Genomic DNA, 24,651 nt, shown 5'->3' with positions numbered 1-24,651 from the left:
CGTGCAAAGAAAGGCATCTCTGTTGATACACCAACCAGATGGAACTCAACCTGGAAAATGCTTGTAGAAGCATTGACGTACAAATCTGTTCTCACTAGTTATGCCAACAGAAAGATGATAGATTCTCCAAGTGAGGAGGAATGGGAGAAGGCAAAAGCTATTTGTGAGTTTCTAAAAGCTTTTGAAGAGCTTACTTTGATTGTTTCAGCTCATAGGAAGCCAACTTCACATAAGTTTCTGCCAGTTGTGCTTTCTATTCGCCATGCATTGAAAGACCCGGGTTGGCAGACCTCTGATGTGTTGAAGGAATTGGCGGCAGTGATGCAAACGAAGCTTGATAAATATTGGGATCCCGAGGAGAAGGACAATGCAGATCCTAACCGTCGTAGAGAAAGCAAGGGCGTTGAGTTTAACCATGCACTTGTCATTGCTACATTCCTGGATCCAAGGAGGAAAGAAGATTACTTGGATTTCTTCTATTGCAAGTTGTTTACCGACGGGGAGCAAATTACAAAACTAGTGGAGATTGCTTTAGAATGGGTGAGAAAGTATGTCAAGGAATATGAGCTACTTGCAGCGACAAGCACTGCACACTCGACACCTTCTAGTCAAGGCAATACCATTATTGGATCACCTGTTGCAGGGAAAAGGAAGTTGGAAGAAGAGTTTGCCCAGCACAAGTCTCGTCGGAGATCACGTGTACACAAATCTGAGCTTGATGCATACTTGGAAGAAGCATCTGAGAAGGTCGGTGATGACTTTGATGTCTTGGGTTGGTGGAAGAGGCATGGCGAAAAGTTTCCTATATTGGCATCTATGGCCCATGACTTTCTTGCAATTCCTTTGAGCACAGTGGCATCTGAATCAGCCTTCAGTTGTGGTAAGAGGATACTCGGCAACAAGAGAAGCTCTTTGAACCCTGATATGCTAGAAGTGCTTGTTTGTGATAAAGATTGGTTGTTCAAACCAACGGAGGGTGAGTTAACCGCTTACATTTTGGTTCTACTACTTGTGTAGAATGGGATATATAAAACCTACAGTATAGAAGTAGTATAGAAGTGTTGATATGCCTTTAAATTAATATTTTGTTTCATTTGCAGGAGATGGACAGTAAGGACGCAGCTAAAAGTTTTGAACCAATGAAAGGTAAAAATATAATCCTGATCATCCATATATATATATATATATATATATATATATATATATATATGCAATGGCTAGTGAAGTTTCAAAGTTGGTGGCCAAGTTGGCTCTTTAGAAAATCCTGATCATCGATAAAATGCTAGACACAAGTTGACATTTTGTAACGGGACAAGCAAATTGTTATGTTTATAAGTCTACCTTTTTGTGATGTTGCACAAGTTAGTGGCACCTCTTTGGTATCCGTTCTTTATTTTACTAGAAAAGGCTAAAGAATCACATCCATGCTTGAGATGTTCTCAAACCTGGGAGAAGCTGGAGCATGGCATGAGCAACTAGTGATCCAGACTCATAGTTCTAAAAATTGTGTCTTTTCAGATCAAGGTACAAGCTGACTACTACCTCTTTGAGAACTTAGTGACATCCATCTTTGGCAGATGGCGTAACGCAATCCCGGCTTGGAATCCATTATCAGCCTTAATTCAGCTCCGTTTGTTATTAGTTATGTACTTCAAGTGCTGGTAGTGCAGAATGTGTAAGCTATCAAGTGTAATATTTGTGCTTCAGAATCTGTGTTTTGTACATGTTATGAAGCTGTCAAGTGTTCATGTTATGAAGCTGTCAATTGTTCATCAATTTAAGTGTTGGTAGTGCAGAATATGTAAGTTGTCAAGTGCAATGTCTGTATATGTTATTAAGCTGGTGCTATGTTTTAGCAGTGAAGTGCAGGATCGTACATATATTGAGTTGTACATGTATGGGTGGGGAACTGATATAGAACCATAGGCTAAAACCATAGTTTCTAGAATGGGTTAGTTTGGTTTTGGGGGATTTGTCATGTGGTTTAGTTTGGCTGGGTGCCAATGCCCATTACGTGGGGTTAGTTTGGTTCAGTTTCCAAAACATCATCACGTGGGTTCAGTTCAGGTTTGGTTTGGTTACCCACCCATTCTCAGATTTAGCTGAGAGGTTAGGGGAGGGTCTAGGGGTAGGTTTAGACTAGGGTTTTGACAGAAATGTGAGGATGGGCGTCTATTTATAGATAGAGGTCTAGGAGAGGGGTTTTTAACTGTTTTCGGACTGTTCGATCAACATCGGATGGTTCCGGATAGAGGGGGAACTAGGTGGGCTGTGTAGGAGGGAAGAGAGGGCAGCCCGGCAACAGTTTTCGGAGACCAAAAATGTCCGACGATTAGACCGACTATATTGTCGCTATAGTTATCGGTTGGGGCGTCAAACGGACTTCGAATGCGATGAAACTTGGCAGGCGAATAACTGGAAGACACCTGGCGCATCGGTCTCGGGGCGTTATAGACTCCTCAAGAGCCAAACGATGACCACACTCTTCCTCAAGAGCATTAGAGAGATCCGATATCTCACCGGCATAGTCACGACTATGTCCCACCATCTTAGAGATGTTGTCTTCGTGAGCCTCGATCATGTCATTGGTTTCACCAAGTTGTTCCAAAAGAGCAACAAAGTGCTTCTTGGATTTACCTTTAAGCTTACTCATAAAAGACTCAAATTCATTTTCTTCCTCATTGTACCCCTCACTTTCATCAATGCAATCCGTCAAAGAGGGATTAGTAATGATGGTAGTTTTTATGTTGGAGGTTACCATGTTGGTGGCTTTAGCCATGAGGCACTTGGCGGTGATGTTCTCATTGGGTGAGTCGGAGAGGGACACCTGTGGAGTTGTCGCAATGGCAACGGAGGCCATGGCAACCGACTCACCATGTTCATCATCATCATCATCCTCATTGTACTCTTCTTGTGCCACCAAGCCCTTGGGAGGAGTCTTCTTGGTGAAGTTGTTCTTGTTGGGGAAGGACTTGGCCTTGTCTTTTCGGATGAGCTTGCCACCATTGTCTTCCCTCTTCTCATATGGACACTCCGCAACAAAGTGGCTCACATTGCCACAATTATAGCATGTACGCACACGTTGCTTGCCCCTGGAGCCACTTGAGTTGTTCTTGTTGAAGTTGGGCCTTGAGTTCTTCTTGCTCCAAAATTGCCTTAAAGCGAGAGCCATGTGCTCATGATAAACATATTTTGTATCTTCGGGCTTACTCTCCCCTTCTTCCTCTTCATCCTCTTTTTCCACACTAGCCTTGGCCTTAAAGGCAAGGTTGGGCTTCTTTGCGCGTTGAGAACGCAACACCGCATTGTCGGTGGTCTTGTCCAAGATTCTCATTGCCACAAACTCATCCAACACTTCACTTGAGGACAAGGTGTGGAAGTCCGGCCTTTGACGGATGACGGAGGACATGGCCTTGTGGTAGGGCATCATGGTCTTGAGAAATTTGCGCTTGATCCAATTGTCATCCGTATCCTTGCTCCCATGATCTCGGAGTGAGACCGCAAGAGTGGTTAATCTCCGGTAAAGCTCACGAGGTTCTTCATCTTCATTCATTGCAAACTCATCGGCTTGATCTTGAACCACTTCATAGTTGGAGCGTTGAATGCTTGCGCTTCCCTTGTAAATGGAAACAACATGTTGCCATGCTTCCTTGGCCACGATGAAAGGTCGGAGATGCGCAATATCTTCGGGAGGGATGGCCACTTGGAGAATGCAAAGAGCGAACTCGTTGAATTGATGATTCGCGGCTTCTCTAGGAGTGAAGTTGCTTGGGTCATGAGGATAGAAACCTTGCTCAATAATTCTCCAAAGGTTAGTAGAACTATGATTTAAATGATGTTCAAAGCGATAGACCCAAGAGGCAAAACCTTCATTTTTCACAAACTTGGGAGGAGGACCAACATGATTCAAATGACTGGAGGGAACCGGTCCTCCATAAGTAAGCGGAGGTTCAACATGGGCAAAGATGCCATTTCCACTTCTACCACTAGATAAACGAACTTTGTCACTCGTAGCTTCCCCCTTGTCGGAGTTAGCATCCGTCACCTTGTTAGCGGGATCTCCCACTTTCATTGGTGCGGTGGATAATTTAAGTCCTTCTAAAAACTTGTTGAACATGCTTTCAACCTCGGTCGTCATGGAGGTTTTCAATGTGTCCAAAGCCGCATTGAACTCCTCACGAGAGACCGAGGAACCCCCATCGGCCGTAGACGAGTACGGAATCACACCGGGGTGCTCCTCCCTACCGTCTATGGTGTCAACCATACTCTTCGGACGGCAAAGTCCTTAATAAAGAGACGAGGCTCTGATACCAATTGAAAGGATCGATATAGTTGACTAGAGGGGGGTGTGAATAGGCAACTAAGAATTTTTAGCTTTTCTTTACCAATTTAAACTTTGCATCAAAGTAGGTTGTCTAGATATGCAACTAGGTGGGCAACCTATATGATGCAACAACAACAAGTACACAAGCAAGCAAGGGATGCAACACAATATAAGCTTGCACAAGTAAAGGTACGAGATAACCAAGAGTGGAGCCGGTGGAGACGAGGATGTGTTACCGAAGTTCCTTCCTTTTGAAAGGAAGTGCGTCTCCATTGGAGCGGTGTGGAGGCACAATGCTCCCCAAGAAGCCACTAGGGCCACCGTATTCTCCTCACGCCCTCACACAATGCGAGATGTCGTGATTCCGCTATTGGTGCCCTTGGAGGCGGCGACCGAACCTTTACAAACAAGGTTGGGGCAATCTCCACAACTTAATTGGAGGCTCCCAACGACACCACGAAGCTTCACCACAATGGACTATGGCTTCGCGGTGACCTCAACCGTCTAGGGTGCTCAAACACCCAAGAGTAACAAGATCCGCAAGAGATTAGTGGGGGGGGGGATCAAATTTCTCTTGGTGGAAGTGTAGATCGAGGCCTTCTCAACCAATTCCTAGAGAATCAACAAGTTTGATTGGCCAGGGAGAGAGATCGGGCGAAAATGGAGCTTAGAACAACAATGGAACTTGCAGATGGAAGAGGTAGACTACTCGGAGAAAAAGACTCTCCTTATGTAGCGATAGGACAAATCCAACCGCCACCCATTTACTCGGCCAGCGACATGCGGTACTACCACACCAGACATGCGGCACTACCGCAAGGGCCTGCGGTACTACCGTGGGGCACAACGGTACTACCGCTTGCGCGACAGGAGCTAGACCAACCCTGTTGCGTTGAAGCAAAGAGCGGTAGAACCGCCGGAGTGGTACTACCGCTCGCCCTTGCGGTACCACCGCAAGGCAGGGTTTGTCTGGGCCGGGAAAGCACAGACGAATAAAAATACATTTGTGGCTACTTCCGCTGAGTATCAGTCTGTGCAAAACTCCGATACGGTACCGCATACAGGGAGCGGTACTACCACGTAGGGCGCGAATGTAAAAAAATACATCCTCCCCTACTTCGGCTCGTGCTACTGTGCTCGGCCCGAGGCCACGGTACTACCGCGCCCGGGGAGCGGTACTACCGCAAGGGCCTGCGGTACTACCGCGCCCCCGATCGGTACTACCGTGGGCCTCTACGGTACTACATCTCCCGTGAGCAGTACTACCGCATGCCACAACACAACAATCACTAGGAGTCCTTCATTTTGCAGAGACACGGATAAACAGTAGTTGCTCCAAAGATGCAAAGGAAAGGTGGTGCAAAAGGAACAGATGTGTACGTGATGATTCCACCCAAACCTTTCCAAAGCGGACCCCCTCGTAACAGTACGACTTTCCTATGACTCAAATCCACCGAAAAGAAACGTAGGGAAAACTCCGTCTTCACTAGACTCCGAGGGGCAACAAATTGTCTTGTGCCTAAACATGAGATATCTGAAATGCTCAATGCACACGATTAGTCCGTAAATGCATTGTCATCAATCACCAAAAACCACTCAGGGATAAATATGCCCTTACATCAGTTCTAGTGAGTTCGTACATCGTAGTATCAAGGTGTCTAGAAACTGAACTAACGAGTAGCGGGTTGTAACAATGGTGGCCCCAAGGTGGTTGTGTGTGCGTGGGTGGGGGGGGGGAGGGGGGGCTGACATCGGCATAGCCTTGCAACGTCACCTGTTTACTTCGATATCACATTTAACATGGATGCAAGAAGAGAGGTGAGTGAGAAGAAGAAGAGTTGAGGAAGAAGCACACAAGGGTCTGAGGGGGAAGAAGACCAGATTCTTTCGAAGAGAATAAGGAAAGACTAGGTGCAGGGCCTATGAAGGCACATGGCGCGCAAGAGCGGTGGCCACCGAAAATGCGCCATGCCGCCATCACACCCTTGGGCAATTGTAAGTAGTATCATTCTAAATTAGGTTCGATGTTTTTTGTATAGAGAATTTACGACATGTTTATGGGCAATCTCAAAGTGCAACAATCATGCACGCACTTTACGTTGTCGTGACACGAAGTCCAAAATCATGTTATTATTTATAATCATTTGGAAATATGGTTAGACATCGAAAATCCATCTCTACGCCCGAGCTCATCTACACCCGCACTGACGAAAAAAATCAAATCAAATACTACAAAAATTCTTGTGTGGTAGAAAATTTGATGCGTGAGGTCCGCTCCGATTTTCAAATCATTTGGACATCTGAGGAGATCTCAGCAAAAAAACACAAATTGAGGGTCTGTAAAAATTTACTGTTTATGTATTGTTTTGGTTTGATTTGTCTTTTTTGCTGAGAGCTGCTCAGATATCCAAATGACTCAACATTTGGAGCGGGTCCCACGCATCAAATTGTCTACCGCACAATTTTTTTTGAATTTATTTTGAATTTTTTACAAATTTTTTTCTAACCGGATGCAGATAAGCCTGGGCACCGAAACACCCTACTCGTTAGACATACTAGTTTGCAGCAAAACAAAAACAGCTCAATACGGTTGCACCAAAACAAAAACAGGTCAATACACCCAAGAATAACATGACTAGAAAAATGAAACGGTTGATCATGTTATTATTTTCGGGTGTAGAATTTGTACTTTTCTAGCCAGTCTCACTAATGTATTATTTTTCTGACACTCGGAATTTCACCTCTCCTCATAACTTGTAACCCCAGCCTCGGTTTTTGTGCTCATATTCCCCCTCTTGCTCTGTTTTTTTTGCAGTTCATCTACTCTATTTACCCTCAGTTGATCAGTTCTGACGAGTTCGTACCGTGTAGCACCAAGGCGTGTAGAAACTAGAAACTGAACTGAATTCGCGTGCGTCCTTGGCATTCGATGCCTGCTACCTTGTGAGCTCCGCGCACATCTCCATGACGAGCCTGCGTGGCTGTATCACTGGCACGGTGGGCCCGAGCATTCAACGACATGCCGCATGATGGTGCCATTCCGAACTGCACGGCTGCTATTCATAAAACTTGGTAGTATTGCCAATCACTGGCCACTCACCGGGTCCAGTCACGAGTCACACGCAGAAAAATGAAACAACTGATTGTTTGGCTCCAAAGAATTTCGTCACTGATCAGACCAGCTAAGCGATCCAGCCTGGAGTAGACCACCTCTCCCTCCGCTCACGTGATCGTTGTTGCCCCATGGCTCTTTCCGTGCAGTTTCGCCCTCGACTCGCGGTACGAGCAGTCACACCAATATTAGACTGCCACCGTATTTTGCTTTTTTGGGGATTGGCAGTGTATTGGACTGTAGCGAAGATCAACAGCGCAGCACTGTAAGTCTGTAAGGCCAACTCCACCGCGCGACCCTATCCTGTCCGCCCCCGTCCGTTTGGGATAAAATGGACGAATAGCGTAGCCCAGCGCACGGCCTCAAACGGACAAATGTCCGGATTCCATCCGTTTTCGACCCATCCCCGGTCCAAACTTGCGCTCGGTTTGGGGTGAAACGGACGCGCGCGGACGGCTTGGACGCACGCCCTTGTCCCTCCTGGCCCGCCTGTCGAGGACACTAGCAGTCCCTCCGTTCCCAAACGCTTCCACCCTCTCTCTCTCGCCCCGCCCCGCCGTCGGCGCCGCCGCTATTTTCCGGCCGCCTCCTCACCGCGCAGCCTCCGGCCGTCCCTACCAAACCACTCGACATGGCCGCCACCACGCCCGTGCTGTGGCCGTAGTTTTGGCCGTCGATCGGAGGTTTGGCCGTCGACGTATTTGCCGGCCGCAGAGGGGACATGACCGCCGGCGACGTAGCACGGCGTCCTCGGCAGCTCCTGACGAGAGCTCCACAGCGGCCAGTAGCCGGCCGGCAACCACCCCTGCCGCGTCGAGGTGATCTTCGCCACCACGCCCGCAAGGTGTTCGGCATTTTGCCCACAAAGGTATGGACAGTGGAGACGAGTTTTTCTTCCATCACTTTCTTTGTTCATCGGATGATTCGTCGTCGGATGATGAAGATATTGTGGTGGCTGCACTGGTCGTTCACGACCACATTCAACGGCAGCTTCCTCGGTACAGGGGGTCACTCCCTGGCCGTGCTCCCAACCTGAACCGCAAATAGGGAGAGAGGGCACGCCCTGCTCTATGCCGATTACTTTGCCAACACCCCGCTCTTCAAGCCGGATAAATTCCGTCGCCGTTTCTGAATGGCAAGACATGTGTTCAATCGTATCCGAGAGGGAGTGGTTGCTCATGACCCATACTTCGAGTGCAAGACGGATGCCCTTGGCAAGCTTGGATTCTCCTCTTACCAGAAATGCACCGCGGCCATCCGCATGCTTGCATATGGAATTCCAGGCGATCTGGTGGATGAGTACGTGCGTATGAGTGAGACAACATGTCTGATGTTAATCTACAAGTTTTGCCAGGCTGTGATCGAGGTGTTTGGCCCAGAGTACTTGAGGCAGCCAACTGCCGCTGATACAGAGAGATTGTTGGCGACCAACGCAGCTAGAGGCTTTCCAGGCATGCTTGGCAGCATAGATTGTATGCACTGGGAGTGAAAGAACTGTCCATTTGCTTGGCAGGGCCAGTACAAAGGGCATGTCAAGGCGTGCACTGTCATATTAGAAGCGGTGGCATCACAGGATCTTTGGATATGACATTCTTTCTTCGGCATGACAGGTTCTCACAATGATATTAACGTGCTGCAGCGTTCTCCAGTCTTCGCGAGGCTTGCAGAAGGCCACTCCCCACCTGTCAACTTTGAGATCAACGGCCACCATTACAACAAGGGATACTATCTAGCAGATGGTATATATCCTCAGTGGTCAACTTTTATGAAGATAATCTTGAAACCCCAAGGTGAGAAGAGAAAGAGATTTGCTCAAATGCAAGAGAGTGTTAGAAAGGATGTGGAACGTGCTTTTGGTGTGCTTCAATCCCGGTGGGGTATCGTTCGAAACCCTGCACTGTCATGGGATGAAAGGAAGCTTTGGGAGGTGATGACTACTTGTGTGATCATGCACAACATGATCTTCGAGGACGAGCGTGATGAGAGTATCTTCGACCAAGGATTTGACTATCAAGGTGAAAATATTGAGCCCCTGCACCAAGACCCGACCATATTTGAACAGTTTGCTCAATTCCATCGTGAGATGCGTGATTGGCACTCTCATTTGAATCTTCAAAATGACTTGGTTGAGCACGTGTGGATCACATTGGCAACCAATAAATGTATTGGTCCATTTTATGTTTAGTCAAGACAATTTCGATTTGGTTGTAAAAATATTTTATTAAAGACAATTTTAATTGGGTTGCAAAACTATTTTAATTTCCATACAAATATTTGGGTTGTAAACTAGTTTTGATGAAAATTTGGGCATTTTGGGTCCTGACGAACAGAATAGGGCAAAAGGATGCGTCCGCGCGGTGAGCGCACGGCCACCGCATTTCAGGACACGCCTGGACACGACCTCAAATCGCTACCCAAATGGATAGAATCCGGACAAAACGGACGTCCGTTTGGGATCGCGCGGTGGAGTTGGCCTAACTCCACACCAACAGCAACAGTGCCTGGACAACTCTAGCAGGATGTTCACGAGACGAGACGTGGCGACAACTCGTGGAGGGTTTCATCATCTTATGTCAACTGGCTATCATCCGCCCAATTTCCGGCCGGCCCAAAAGGCCCGGCCTCGTTATCCACCGCCGCATGATTCCTCTGTCCGCTACGAAACCGACGGATAAAAAGTAACGAGAAAAAGAAACAGAGAGGATAAAAAGGAAGAAAAAACATTCGAGAAAAAAGGACACATGCTAGATAAGAGTCCCGTTAGGCAGGGGCATGGCCCGCGTGCATCAAGTCAGAAGAAAGCGAGGCAGTCCCAGTGGCTCCCACGCGGCACCGCAAAGCCCACACACTGACGTCCCTCCCCCGCCCAGGCTCGGCGCGCGACGCGACCCGACCCGGTCCGAGCGACCGGAGCCAGACCCAGACCCAGACCCAGACCCGGCGGCCGGACCGAGCGGGCGGAACCCTCCTCCTTCCCCCCGGCCCCCGAAACTTCTATATAAGCGCACCCAGAGACACCCCTCGCCCAGTTCCCCTCCGCCCCCTCCCCCCCCTCCCCCCCAAACGCCAAAACCCGCGGCTCCGCGTCCGCCGAGGCGAAGCGGGGGCGCGCACACGCCGGGCGTGGGCTTCTCACACTCTCCCCCTGCCCCCACCCGCTCCCCGGCCCCTCCGATTCCCCGCCCCGCGCGCCGCGACGGCGATGCTCCGCCCCTCCCCGCTGCTGCCCGTGCCCGGCGCCTCCGCCTCCGCGACGGCGGCCCCGCCCGGCAGGGCCGCCAGCATGCGGATGTTCCACGGCGACGTGTTCCTCGGCGAGGCGGACGTCTTCCCGATCAAGCCCGGGCCCGAGGGCGCCCTGCCCTTCCCCAGCAACGAGATCCGCATCAGCCACCTCTCGCCGGCCAGCGAGCGCTGCCCGCCCCTCGCCATCCTGCAGACCATCGCGCCCTTCTCCGTGCGCTGCAAGCTCCAGGCCAGGCCGCTCCCTCCCCACTCCAGCCTCCACCGCCTCTACCTCACCTGCTTCAACGAGTACAAGGTTTGCCTCGCCTCGCCTCGCCCCCCACGGTTTCGTTTCGTACAAACAACGAGTATGCCTGCCCTTCACGCCCATTTCAAATCGAAGCGAAATCAGCGACCAACCGCTGAATGTTATTTACTCCATTATTACTGAATCGCGGGTCGTTTACTAGGGATTGAAGCATTTTCCACATTATTTAGGGTGTACAATTTCGTTAGGTAGATTTGGGAGAGGGTTTGTAAAATCCTGTCCTCCTTTTGGTTGTGTAGAGCGCGGTGGTGGTGGTCGGAGACGAGGAGCTGCACCTGGTGGCAATGCCGAGCAAGGTGGAGAAGGTGCCGTGCTTCTGGTGCTGCTCTGTGCGGGCTGGGCTCTATGCAGCGTCCGTGGGGATGCTCAACCTCCGCTGCCTTGCTATTGTGTTTGATCTTGATGAGACCCTCATCGTTGCTAACACGATGAGGTCCTTTGAGAGCCGGATCGAGATGCTTTCCCGTAGGATGGACATTGAGGATGACCCTGTCAGGGTAGCGGGGATGTCTGCAGAAATCAAGCGGTATATTGAGGACAGGGAGCTTCTCAAGGAGTTCATTGACACAGACACTGTTACAGACAATGGCAGAATTGTTGGCACCCAGAAGGAGGAGGTTCAGCCTATGCCTGGTGTCCAGGAGCGTCTTGTTCGGCCTGTAATCAGGTTGCCCGAGAGGAATGCTATTCTGACCCGCATCAATCCAGAGGTACGAATTAGTTAACCTTGGTAGGTAGTATCTGTTCTGCTGCTCGTATATCACTCAATTTTTGCTGCTGTTTTTTCTTCTGGGTGGGGTGGGATGGCCATTGAGGTTTACAGTTTATCCAGAAGAATATATTTACATTCTAACCTATGCCATGGTTGGAGAAAATGATACTCCCTCCGTCCCATATTAATTGACACTGAAATGGATGTATTTCACTGCTAGATACATCCATACGTATTTCACTGCTAGATACATCCATTTCAGCGTCAATTAATATGTGAAGGAGGGAGTATATAGATGGGTTCCCATTTGTCTGGTACAACCTGACTTTTTATGTTCGATTGTGAGGCCATGGATGATTTCTAGCATTAATTTGTTTGTATATGTATTGTAAAATTGCTGCAGTATTTGATCTTCTGAGTAAAAGTGTGCATGCTCAAGTTCATTATTTACTTCCTGCATTCCAAAGTATATGACGTTTAACGTCATATATTTTGGAATGGAGGTAGTATGTGTTTAGGCATGTACGAACTGTTTGGGTGCAAAAATTGCAACACTCTTTGTATGCAGGATGTGTTGCATATTCGGTAAATATAGCAATGAGTTAACAACCTGAGGGATGGTAACAAGTATACTAAGCAGCATGAGTTTTAGGCAACCTATAATGTTAGGCCTTTGACCTAGAATCTAGATAGCAAACACATTATGCTCTTTATATATGCAGTCTTCAGCAAAAAAAAACTTTATGTTCTATTATTGAAGTTTGCATATTACTTGGCTCTCATGATATGGGCTCTTGATTAAAACAGTAAGTGCGTACGTGCAATGCACGTTCATATCTGGTAGAATATATTTTTGAGGGATGTTTGGTAGAATTTAATTGCGTGCTGATATTAGGTAAGATATTAATTATATGATAATTATGTGATTATTGCTAATATTGATATTTGGTATAATATTTATTGCGCGCTAAATATGCTGAGCGCTCACCATTGAAGCAATCTTGGTCGTCGGATTCACATGAATTGATGGCCGAGATTAGTTGGATCTTGCCCCTTTGGGTCTGTAAATATTGATATAGATATGGGGTTGACATTAATTTCTCCACAAACTTTTATATTCTGATGCATCAGAATAAAGACATTGATTAGATTTTATTCTTTTAGTTGCCTCAGCGTTTTGCACTTTGTTTTCCTTTTACTAATCCTCATACCCATTTCAATGTTATTGCATGTAGATTCGCGATACCAGTGTTTTTGTGAAGCTAAGGCCTGCCTGGGAGGATTTGAGAAGTTACCTAACTGCCAAGGGACGCAAAAGATTTGAGGTCTATGTGTGTACAATGGCTGAAAGAGATTATGCTCTTGAGATATGGAGACTTCTTGATCCAGAAGCCAATTTGATCAGCTTGAATAATCTTTCAGATCGTGTAGTATGTGTAAAAGCAGGTGAGTTTTCAAGAGTTTGAAATTTAATTTTTCGAGCTATTGTGCAGTGCTCTACTGTCTCAGCATTGCTCGGTTCTATAAACATCATCGTTAACACAATCTAGTCATTGTAAAATGCCCAATCCGAATGTATGCCTTGTATTTTTAGAAGTACCAAGAAATTCTGCATAATGATTTCCAAAATGTTGATTGTTAGAATGATGGTGCTACTACTTGATTTGCAGAAACGCAAAGTTGTGTGTACATATAGTTGTGTTTAGTTTGCTTGCTTCAGTTGTATGTTTAGTTTGCTTGCTTCAGTTGTATTGTATTTTATTTGTACGGTTATAAGTTATGAACTCAAATAAAGTAATCTTGAGTAGTTCCATTTGTTAGTGCTACATTGTCTGCATTCTTGTTTCCAGTGAAACTGCTAGTTTCCACCATTGTGTGGATGGAACGGTACAATCTTTACTTCCTGTAGCCTCAGGTTCAGTTCTTGATCATGTTTGTTATAATTTCACCTGCTTAGCCACTTATCTTACTCATTGACAGGTTCCAAGAAGTCCCTGCAGCATGTTTTTAGAGAAGGAGGATGCCATCCAAAGATGGCCATGGTGATTGATGATAGGCTGCAAGTTTGGGATGAGAAAGATCAGCATCGAGTTCATGTCGTCCCTGCCTATGCTCCATACTATGCCCCACAAGCCGAGGTATTTCTTTTGTTGCTTACATGTTCTCTGTTGAACATTATTGCTGTGCTGGAATGATGTGTGTATTTCCTTGCATATCTTAGATGGCAAACGCTGTTCCAGTGCTCTGTGTTGCGAGAAATGTTGCTTGCAATGTTCGTGGTGGTTTCTTCAGGTTGGTATAAATCGTTATTGAGATACAATCTATGCATTCTGATGATATCATACTTACAGCTTTAATATTATCTCTGTTTTGATAAAAAAGGGAATTTGATGAAAATCTACTGAAGAAAGTATTTGAACTATTGTACGAAAATGAGTTACTGGATCTTCCCTATGCTCCAGATGTCGGTGACTACTTAGTCTCCGAGGTAATCTTCTTGATACTTTCATGTCGTATATGTATAGCATTTATGTCGTTTGAAGCTTTATGCTTGTCTGCTAATTCCTTTCCAGGACCCTAATTTTCCACCAAGCAATAAAGATCCTGCCCCTATACCTGAGGGTATGAGTGGAACTGAAGTAGAGAAGAGATTGAATGGGCGGGTAAGCTTTGATGCGATGTTTCTGCTTTAATTGGTTTGATAGGAAACCTTTTCTTGTTCTTCTACTTACAGCAAATGGGCTAATGATGCCATATTTGCTATGGGTAAGCACTGTTCTGTGGCATCATATGATTGCTCGAATGCTGCTTGTTTAATTATCAATAAAACCTACCTTTTGTGACATTTGAAAATAAAGTAAGCCCTACTTTGGCTTGAGCTTGGACCATATTTATTTATTTAAGAACATTAGTCCAAACTGGACTAATGGCCCTTATTAAGCTCTTAATTTGGAATGAACTTTTAAGGATGAACGTGAAATGTTATTTCAGGCATATCAGGGGGACCAAAAACAGATATCGTCATCAATCCGTCCATCAGGTACTTCTAATACTGTATTTATTTTGGTCACTTGCCTTTGGACCTTTTTCTTGCTGGCCTTTCCTCGTCTTGTATTAGTCTGGTATTTTCATTTTGAGGATATACATTTTCTTGCCAAGGGAAGACTACTGTACTGTCAAATGGTCAGTTAAATATTGTCTTATATTTATATTTACTCAAATTTAGGAGTTGTGACTTCAGTTAGTAATTTAGTTTTTAGGAACCAGGAATGGAACCCACAATAACATTTTATTATAAGAATGAAAAAGAAAGGAGTGCATGTACAAGTTCAGAGCCATCTTGTTAAGCATATTAAGGAATCTGCTCATCTGTCTTTCATACCAATCATTATGCATTTCAAGTAGTTCTGTTATTACTCCATTTCAATATGTAAGGTGTATTTTGACTACCCAAATTCAAACTTTAACCACTAACTAATCCAATAATATGTGGGCTATGTTACAAGAAATTGATACTATAGGACTCATCTTCAAAGGTACTCCCTCCGTCCCAAAATAAGTGACTCAAGTTTGTACTAACTTTATACTAAACTTAGTACAAAGTTGAGTCACTTATTTTGAGACGGAGGGAGTATTTTCTAATGGTCAAAGCTCATACTTGGATAGTCAAAATACAATCTACATTCTGAAATGGAATTAGTACCTTATTTCACTGCATACATTCTGAAATGGAATCTATGCCAACCTTTTGGTGTAGATGATGCACGAGTGGCAATCCGGGGAACTCTAGGCAGTTCAAATGTGCAACCCAATGGGGGCTCAATGGCAATTGTCCCTTCTTTGTTTGTCACGGTATTGCAAGAAATTGGACGACTATGCAATTCGAAGGTTTGTTGTTTCCTTAATGTTTTGGTGTAGGTTTGGTTTTCCTGTTCTTGACTTTTGAATTAATTCCCTGCTCTTGCTTCATATAGGTGGAGTTTAGGTCTACTGTAAGCACCAGCAAAATTACACAATTTTCTGTTGAGGTTGGTGTTTCACATTTGTAACTGATTACAGTAATACCAATTTATTTTGCCAACAACCTGGTTTGAATCTGTACTCAAGAGCCCAGACAGTGACAAATTCAGAAGATAATGGCCTATATTACCTTAATACTCAAACCTTAATTTTATTGTAGTGGTTTGGTTCATGATGATCTGATGATCATCCAGATGTTCAATACTGCTCCCTCGACTCCTTTATGTAGGGCATATTAGGTTTCAGTAAGTCGAGTCTTTGACCAAGAATTACTTTGTTAATATGTGGTTTTATGACACAAAATTGGTATCATTAGATTTGTTTTCAAAAGTACTTACTGGTCATTGTGATTTTGTATAATATGAACCATGTATTGATGGAGTCTGTGAAGCCTTTTCCTAGTGGAACCTAATCTGCCCTACATACATGGAGTGAGTAGATGCTGGTGAATGAACTACTTAGACTATCTGTTCTAGATTCCACCTTATTTTAGAGCTGCTCTGAATTAGCTTTTTAATTTGACAGGAACTCAATTAGCTTTCTTTGTCCGCTTGCTGTCTTAAGACTTATATAAGCAATGTTGCCAAATTTCTGCTTAATTCTTTCACCTTCATTGTACATGCGCTTCTCCAGGTTCTATTTAGTAATGAAAAAATTGGAAATGGCATTGGAAAAACAAGAGATGAAGCTCAAGTACAAGCTGCTGAAAAAGCTCTCCAAAATTTGCAAAGTGAGTGTATATTCTTTACGTCTTGAATTATGTAAGCTTGTCAGCACAAGAATCATTTTATTTTCCCTATTGCTATCTTTGCATTCATTCAACTTCTATTGTTAGAGAGTGTACCTGAGAAAGTAAAATGACTAAAATGATGTCCTTTGCTCTACTGCTTCTATGGAAAACATCCTGTAGGGAGATCTTGACTTATTCATCATTCAGGATATCTGGTGCACATGCACATTAACCTGTCTTCCAGAGTGCAAACCAAGTGTACAAATTGCACTCCTATGCAACATAATGAAAAGCTGGTGATGAGTTTCATTGTTTGTGCTCAATACTGGTAAATGGGTGCATGTCCCTTGCATATTTCAAGATTACCAAAAATGGTACTCCCTCCGTTCCAAATTACTTGTCGCAGATATGGATGTATCTAGATGTATTTTAGTTCTAGATACATCCATTTCTGCGACGAGTAATTTGGAACGGAGGGAGTAGTTGTGGACACACACACAGCTCAGTTAATTTCCAAGCAATCCTTCACTAATAAACCAATTACCACATTTGGCTATTTCTAATGAGCCATCCACCTTGGTCTTGCTAACATGAATGCGTAGGGACATGGAAAATGAACTCTATATATCTTAATACCACCATAAGAAAATATTCCTGCATCTTAACACCACCAGCATGGGCACCAAACTAATTTTATAGTCAGTAACTGCTAGAGAGCTGCGCAAGCATCATTCATTCTTCTGGTGAATGAAGGCAGACTGGGTTATCATTCACTAGTAGCATAGACAGGTCCTAGCATGTTCACTTTTCAGCTTTGCATTACAATTCATGTATTGATTTTCCAGTAAAAACAATGACTGCTTACTTTTGAGCATTTTGCATACAAAATTTGCGAGTAAATCACGCTGGAGGTCAGCAGACCTGTCACATTGACATTGATCCAACCAGGTGACCATACTCCCGCTATGCATGTTTAGGCCACAAAAGGTGTTTAAGTGAATATTTGAAGGCCAATTAATAGCCAATCCGGTTAGGATGATGATATGACAATGCCACTGGCACACGGAGGTACTCCGATGCTTATATATTTGTCAGTGGATTATCCTAATCTCAATCCAATTTCTTCTCGAGCCCCCCTCCCCCCTATCGTTGTGCTGACTCCGCTGCATCTCCAAACCCTGTGCCCCGCACGAACTTCCCTGTCCCTTGCTCTCACCTCACATCTGGTTGATATGGAAGGTTGGGCCTGCTTATGATGCATTAATGTTGGAGGTGGTTGCAAAACACCCAACTTGGCTGGGGGTTCCCGGATTTCCATCACCAGTTTCATATTCACCGACAGGTTACTGCGCTTCGGGTGGGAAAAAGTTGTTGGTGTCTGTTGGTGACTTTGGGTCTACTAAGCGATACATATCTCTTAATTTAACCATGGACAGACATGTGGGGAGGGAGGTATTTGCAGCCTGACCCGTCCACTATGTGGATTATTTTAGTGTTATTTCTGTGTTGGAATGCCCTGTGTGTCTTTTGGCTCGGTTGCACTGCATTTCATTGTTATAAGCAGGCTGGCATTATTAAATGACCTTCATTGATTCATCATTCACTTGAATGTTTTTGGTGATGCAAACGAACATATTTGTAGTTTGGCAACCTACTTGAACCAGTACGATGAGTTCAATGTTCCATAGTGCAATGCACTGAATATTTCTTTGTTCTAGTTCATTGACTAGAAATTTGCTTTCTCCTAAATTCTCTGAACTGACTGACATGTAGGCAATTACTTGTCATATGTTGCTCCTATCGCTGGAGTTCTTAACAAAGACACAAGCAAGTCTTCTAGGAATGGAAATGGCTTTCTGGAAGACGATCTGGATTCAGATGGTGATACTGCCATGCAAGAACCATCTGGAAGTAAATCAGAACAGAAGGATCATTCAAATGTGGATAGGTTGCCCTCTGTATTAAGTCTTATTAGAGAACTTGTAAGACATGATGCTACACCTGATATTTCAATTTCTGATGTACTGTACCTTCTAAATGTGATGTACTCTTATTCTTTGCCTCATTGAATTCTAATGTGCTTTCACTGCCTCTAGTGCTTGGAGGATCAACATGTAGTATTTCGAGATCAAGTTCGGAATCCTGGCTCAGCAACCAATGAAGAATACCATTTCCAGGTTACTAACTTTAATAGCTTAATATATTCTCGCTATTATAAAGTTCTACAAGAATAGTTGTCAGCCTTCTGGCTTATACTGCAATGTACCTGAGTGTTACAGTTGTGACCAGTTCTCATCTGTGCGGCTGTGCCCAGTACCTGTCTTTGGCTGGACGCCGGTGGGTGCTGCCAGTATTGGTAAATGATCCGCTGGGTCTGCTAAAGGGTTGCAGTATAAGCCAGAAGGCCGACGACCTTTTCACTGAAACAAACTGGTGTCTTCAAAGTTGGACCAAACCGGTTTCAGATTCCAACTTTCTTTCAACCTGGCTTATACTGCTTTTTATTTGTTGGTTCCACCTGATTGCCATGCCTTCAAACTTTAAATATTTTAATCCTTACTTGAAAATTATACTTCCCAGTGAGTCCATAGTAAACCAAATTGATTTTGATAGTCTCTAATAAGCATTTGTATGTACCTTCTGTGAGCTTGTTAATGCAGCTAACATTGCAGTTGTTAATATTTTGAAGGTTGAACTAGCGGGACAGATTCTTGGGAATGGTATTGGTGTGAACAAAGATTTCGCGAAGCTTCAGGTAACATACTTCCTAGTGGTCTGCCCTTTTTGTTCATGGCTTTTTTATGCTTTTGTGCCCTTGCCATTTTAAAGTATTTTTGCATCAGACAATGCACTGATATGGCACAATATGACATCTGCAGTATTTCAAAGATTGTGCATTGTATGCATATGTCTAGATGACATTCTGTTGTTGGACATAAAACCTGGTATAAGTTGGGAGTAGATTGAAATATTTACAACCTTCTACTCCCTACAAAGTTGAGTCATCTATTTTGGAACGGAGGGAGTATAAATCTTTGTAAAGATTTCACTATGAATCATATACGGATGTATATAGATGCATTTGAAGTGTAGATTCATTCATTTTGCTCCGTATGTAGTCCATCTAGTTGAATCTCTAAAAAGACTTATATTTAGGAACGGAGGGAGTACCTAGAATTTTAGTGTATGCACAGTTATTGGGGGCCCACTCCACAAATGGTTCAGTCACTACTCACTAGTACGTTTAGATGATGGCATATTGCACGAATGGATGGCTCATCTAGTTTATTTTCTTGTGCTCCACTATACTAGGTTAAGTGCGGTGACTTTCTCATCTTCTAACAAAAAGTTATCCCCTGTTTTTTGGGACATTATGTTGTTTCAGGCGGCAGAAGAGGCGCTGAGGTTCTTGAAAACAACCACTGACCCACAGATTAAGAAGCATTTGAGACCAATAAGGTAATTATTGTTCATAGAACAGCATGCTCTGGATACCTAGCATTTTTTTTTTTTGAGTTAACCTAGCATTTGTTTCAGTGTGTAGTACTTAGTTTTAGTGCTAGAACCAGTTTTCCTTTCTGAGATGCTATTGTTTTCGAAATAACAGTGCCGTCTTACAAATTCTGCTGTTTCTATATTTGTTGTAGATGCAGCAGTTGATTTCTTCACCCTCTGGCCCCAATCAAATGAGTTGAAAGAAAGTGGAATGTGGAATCAATCCCTCAGCCATTAGCACACCTTTAGCCTTCGGATAGGCAACTTTTGGAAGTGGCATTACGGAGAGCGGGACGTGGTGCTCCGTCGAATCTTGTGACCACCTTCGCCGGAGAATCTTCTCGGAGACTATTTTGCCTCCGGGCAACTACAACTGCAGCCGTAGTCATCTCGGTAGGATGCTGGCGTAGTTGGCTGTAAACAGGTAGGAATGTAGGATTAGTCGTGAATAGTAACTGTTTGCTTGTAAATTGTTCAGGGGCATTGAAACTGGAATGCTCGTGCTGATTTCAAAGTTTATATGTTCATAAGCGGTGGTGATGTTCTCTGTCGATCGTGCTTGTGCTGATTTTGGATCGCACAGGAGGCAAACTTGGTCTAAGCTCCTTACAATCTAAGGTGCTTAGAAAAATAAATTGTTTTTCAAGCACTAGTGCTCATCTCTTGATTAGGCACCTGTTCTCTATAAATAAGTATCGATGCTTGAGAGAAAAATGATTTATTTCTCTAAGCACCTCTCATTAGGATAATAATATCTACACTAATATATTACGAATGTCACGTTGAGGTGAATGTCAGGTAGGATAAACACTGCGGTGAAGGATAAAAAACCTAGAAGAAAATGCTTGTTTTCTTTTAGTAGTTAAAGGACGATCTCTTAGCAACAATATTTGTCACTACATGTCCAAGTATTTTCTTTTAGAAGCACAGTACAACTTATTTTCTTTTAGAAGCACAGTACAACTGTCATATACATGCACATACACTTATCCTTATAAAAAGACACACATTCTACCTCTATAAGTAGACGAGTCTTGAAATTGATGAAGTCACCACCATAAGATCCGAAACAATATTCCTCATTTACGAGACACACATATGATAAAGCTAAAGTTTGACTCTTGATGAACCGGGGTACAACCACCCTCTTAAGTCATAAGTCATAAACCGGTCTTCATATTTAGGTATATCTAGTTACTAATGATAAGACAAAGATAATTCATTGTACAACATATTTCATTGCCATATATATTATGTGACAGACGTAGGATAATACTTACTATTTTATCAACCATTGTCCACGCCCTCACAAGGATAGACACGAGTACATGTTACTAGACCATGATTGTACGCCTACGAAATCGCCCTTGTTCTGTTTTACAATAACCATATGGGTGCCGAAATGCCGCAATTTTCTATATTCAGTATTACTTCTAGCTATACTCATGACGGAATAGCAATCGCATCTGCTCCTTGTTTGAAATAAGTAGATAAGAAGTCGAAACCACTGATAACAATATTAACAGCTTCCATTGGAGGAGTTCCTACCGGCAACAGCGTGCAGCGACTGTTTGCGTTGCAGCTCCGGGCAATCTCATTCCTTCGGGGTTGCACGCATCGTGAAAAGGAAAAATGGTTCTCAAATACAGTAAGAAACATTATATGATCTGTACCGTACACAGGATCTTATTTTTCATGTTTTTGTTGTGCCGATGTGGAAGCCAAGGTTCCGGAGCAACCCCTGGAGGGCTTTCCTGATCCAGACCATGTCGTTTTCGAACATACTGGCCGGCCTGTTCGCATCTTCCTCGTACAAGATGATGTCGTCGCCGTCTTTTCCGGCAGAAGCAAGGCCGCCGTTTTGTGCTGCCGCCATGTTTGCTCTCCTGCGAAGCACCTCTGGAATCCTCTCATCTTTCTGCAAGGTAAACTGCAGCTAGGATGAAGCAGTCTTATGATCATATATCAACGAAATGAGAGTTGGGGGAATCCATTTCACCTGTGGCCGGTTCGCTCCGTTTAGCCACATCGTGTCCGCGTGCAGAGAAGCTTCTGCAGCCGCACGTGCCTTCTCGGCATGCATGAAGCCCTCGTAGGTCGCCTGATCGTCGACATCGGTCCGGCCATCATCTGCCAGCAGCAGCGCGTCGGTCCCCTCCGCTCCGATCGGCAGGTGTAATGCCGCCTCCGACACTTCCTGGCACCCGGCGTCGTCCCAGTCTTCGTACACGACCAGTGCGCTCGAGGCCTCGGTTACCTGCAGAGCCCTGTTGCCGCCGTGCTGCCAGCGGACGTGGCCGGAGGGGTCCTGCAGCAAGAACTTGAACTCGACCAGCCTGTTCGCTGGCAGATCCTAGCCCAGACCAAAGACGGTGAGAGTGAAAGAATGTGAGTGACTGGCTGGGACTTGGGAGGGGAGGGGAGATTACCGCCCTCGCCGTCCAGACGTGGCCTTCCGACCAGTCCAGGGCCGTCGCCTTGGCCGGGTCCCAGAGGCCGAGCGCCGGGTCGTCGCCGACGACCAGGAACCGCTGCCCGAACGCGCACTTCTTCTCCAGCACGAACGTGACGCGCACCGTGCTCGCATGACCTGGCGACGGTAGGCACTAGGCAGTCAAAATGGGTCTCCTGATCGCCATAAATCACACCAGATTTGTGGCATGTGGAGCTCACCGTCGGTGGGCGGCGGGACTGCGGGCGAGGCTGGGCCGAAGGCCATCATCAGCACAACTCTGACGGAGGCGACGTCCTCGTCGGCAGCCTGCGCGATCTGCGCCGAGCCGACGGATATCGTATGTGAGAAGAGCTGGCGTGATTGCGCGGGAGCAGAGCAGAGCAGAGCCAGTGAGGCACTGGCGCAAGAATTTCGGAGCAAATTACCTCCTGCGCGATCGCCACGGCGCTGCGCGAGGGCGCGGAGGGGGTTTCTCCGGGCGACGCCACAACGAGGAACCTCCGTCGGGTGGCGGGTCCCGCGCCTACGCCGTGGCGCCGGGCCCGGTGGCCGGGACGTGCCCGCGCGAGCACCACGCCTCCTCGGCACGCCACGGCCGCCGCCGCGGCTTCCATGGCGGCGCCGGCGCCTGGCGCGTTCCTCGGGAGCAGAGTGCCTGGGCGGCAGCTGAGCAGCACAGTGGTCAGTGAACGCTGGCTGTGCTGCGGCCGTGCTTGTTTCTGGGGAGCGGCGGGCGCGGGTGCGTGTGTGGCCGTGGTGGCTGCTGCTGCCGGGTAAGCAATTAGGCCGCGGGGGCGGGGCCCTCCTGGTTTCGCGTCTGGATCCGCGCGCGCCGAGAGGCCCGGTCATCAGCTCCCGCCGTTCTTTGCGTGGCAAGCAAAGGCCGCCAAGTCGGTCCCAACCGGCAGTAGTACAAAGTTCACTCAAACGGAGTTTCAGAACATGGGGCAACGGAGCATTTTATTTTGAATCTTTTTACATGAATACGCATGCATGTGGTCTACATATGTGTGGAATTTCGTTCGGAAAAAACGTTGTATTGTACGCTGCACGAAAGAGACAAAATTTCAGTCCAAAAGCGGAAAAAAAAAACTGGCCTCAAATTTGCATGTATTTTGTCGTTTTTGTATCTCTCACATGCAAGCACGTATATTAGTGAAATTTGGGCACGTTATATTGCACTGCTGCACGTGCATGCACACAAAATTTTGGAATTTTTCAAGCCATACAAATTTGTTTTTTTAACTTCAAATTAACAGTCAGAAATTGCCCGTGCTCAGATGTCAATTTTCAAAAGTTCACCTGCTTTTTCAGATGTAAACTCAAAGGAAATTTGGAAGGTCTTTGATCGCCTGGAGGACATTATTAATAGTTCATTTCATGCCGGCCAGCTCGTCCGAGGTCTCCGACGACGAGAACGACCCCACGATGGAGACGGGGTCCGATGGCACCGCACCGGAGCCCGCGTCTGTGCATGCCGGCTTCACCATGGAGCAGGTGCAGACACACTTCAATGCCGTCATGGTGGAGGAGCAGGCTGCGCTGGCGCCTATGTCGGCGTTCCAGAAGACGCAGGAGAAACAACGGCACAACATATTCCTCCTAGAGCAGCACCGAATGGCAGAGGGCCAAATAGACGGTGAGCGCACGAGCGAGGAGGTCGTGGCGGGCGAACCCTAACTTCGTTGCAGAGCAGCATGCTACGAGGCCGCCCGCGCTCAAGCAGCCTCTCGCCAGGAAGCGGCCGCCGCGGAGGCACAACTACAGGCGATTGCTGACGAGAACAACGCTCCTACGCGCCGCCGAAAAACTTTCGGGCGGCCCGATGGGACGACGAGAGCATTGGCGCCACCATTTTCATCGTGGACCTCACGTCCACTGGCGACGAACAAGGCGCGGACTGCTCTGATGGTGAGTATGGCATGGGAGGCGACATGTCCTTATGTCCCATGTGGGCCGGTCCATCTCCCATGTTCTACTCCTCGCCGGAGACTGCAGCTACATTTCACCAGTCTTATCGCCGGTGCTCATGGAGACGACGGATGAAGGAGGCGGTCTAAGGAAGGGAATAACAAGGGCTTGGACGCCAGCGACCGTCGTAGGATAGGTTTAGGGTTGAAACGGTTTTTTGTATGTTCTAAATACAATGAAAATCCGTTGTGTCTGCATGAATGTCGTCTGATTTATACGAAATCCGTATTGTTTGCACGAATTTCATTAAAAAATTGCTGAAATGTATGCGGTCAACAT

General features: G+C 45.9%; 2 protein-coding genes across 6 annotated transcripts; one reads left to right on the top strand and one right to left on the bottom strand.

The window, feature by feature from the left end:
* The first annotated feature begins 10,489 nt into the window (after nucleotides 1–10,489).
* Nucleotides 10,490–20,497, top strand: LOC123062651 (RNA polymerase II C-terminal domain phosphatase-like 2). 5 transcript variants are annotated; one of them, XR_006429819.1, is made up of 17 exons: nucleotides 10,490–10,977; nucleotides 11,229–11,699; nucleotides 12,937–13,147; nucleotides 13,682–13,839; nucleotides 13,923–13,993; nucleotides 14,084–14,189; nucleotides 14,275–14,364; nucleotides 14,693–14,741; nucleotides 15,459–15,589; nucleotides 15,676–15,729; nucleotides 16,355–16,451; nucleotides 18,225–18,433; nucleotides 18,548–18,628; nucleotides 18,741–18,807; nucleotides 19,141–19,206; nucleotides 19,837–19,910; nucleotides 20,099–20,497. XR_006429819.1 is itself a non-coding variant. In XM_044486261.1 (16 exons), the coding sequence occupies exons 1-16, from the start codon at nucleotides 10,639–10,641 to the stop codon at nucleotides 20,109–20,111; spliced, it is 2,220 nt and encodes a 739-aa protein (XP_044342196.1). In that variant the 5' UTR covers nucleotides 10,492–10,638; the 3' UTR covers nucleotides 20,112–20,497. The 5 variants fall into 5 exon arrangements, 1 of the variants encoding a protein (XP_044342196.1); XR_006429818.1 differs by having other exon boundaries at nucleotides 18,741–18,895; XR_006429821.1 differs by lacking the exon at nucleotides 20,099–20,497 and having other exon boundaries at nucleotides 10,491–10,977; nucleotides 18,731–18,807; nucleotides 19,837–19,900.
* A 959-nt stretch (nucleotides 20,498–21,456) lies between these two features.
* Nucleotides 21,457–23,174, bottom strand: LOC123062649 (uncharacterized). The gene is made up of 5 exons (XM_044486260.1): nucleotides 22,827–23,174; nucleotides 22,620–22,716; nucleotides 22,376–22,536; nucleotides 21,946–22,299; nucleotides 21,457–21,876 (listed from the first exon to the last, which is right to left on the bottom strand). The coding sequence occupies exons 1-5, from the start codon at nucleotides 23,013–23,015 to the stop codon at nucleotides 21,640–21,642; spliced, it is 1,038 nt and encodes a 345-aa protein (XP_044342195.1). The 5' UTR covers nucleotides 23,016–23,174; the 3' UTR covers nucleotides 21,457–21,639.
* Between the last annotated feature and the right edge of the window lie 1,477 nt (nucleotides 23,175–24,651).

The sequence above is a fragment of the Triticum aestivum genome, chromosome 3A (assembly GCF_018294505.1).
Source record: "Triticum aestivum cultivar Chinese Spring chromosome 3A, IWGSC CS RefSeq v2.1, whole genome shotgun sequence".
Lineage (NCBI taxonomy): Eukaryota > Viridiplantae > Streptophyta > Magnoliopsida > Poales > Poaceae > Triticum > Triticum aestivum.
The sequence above is the reverse complement of the archived record's forward strand: the minus strand, read 5'-3'. Positions and strand labels throughout refer to the sequence as shown.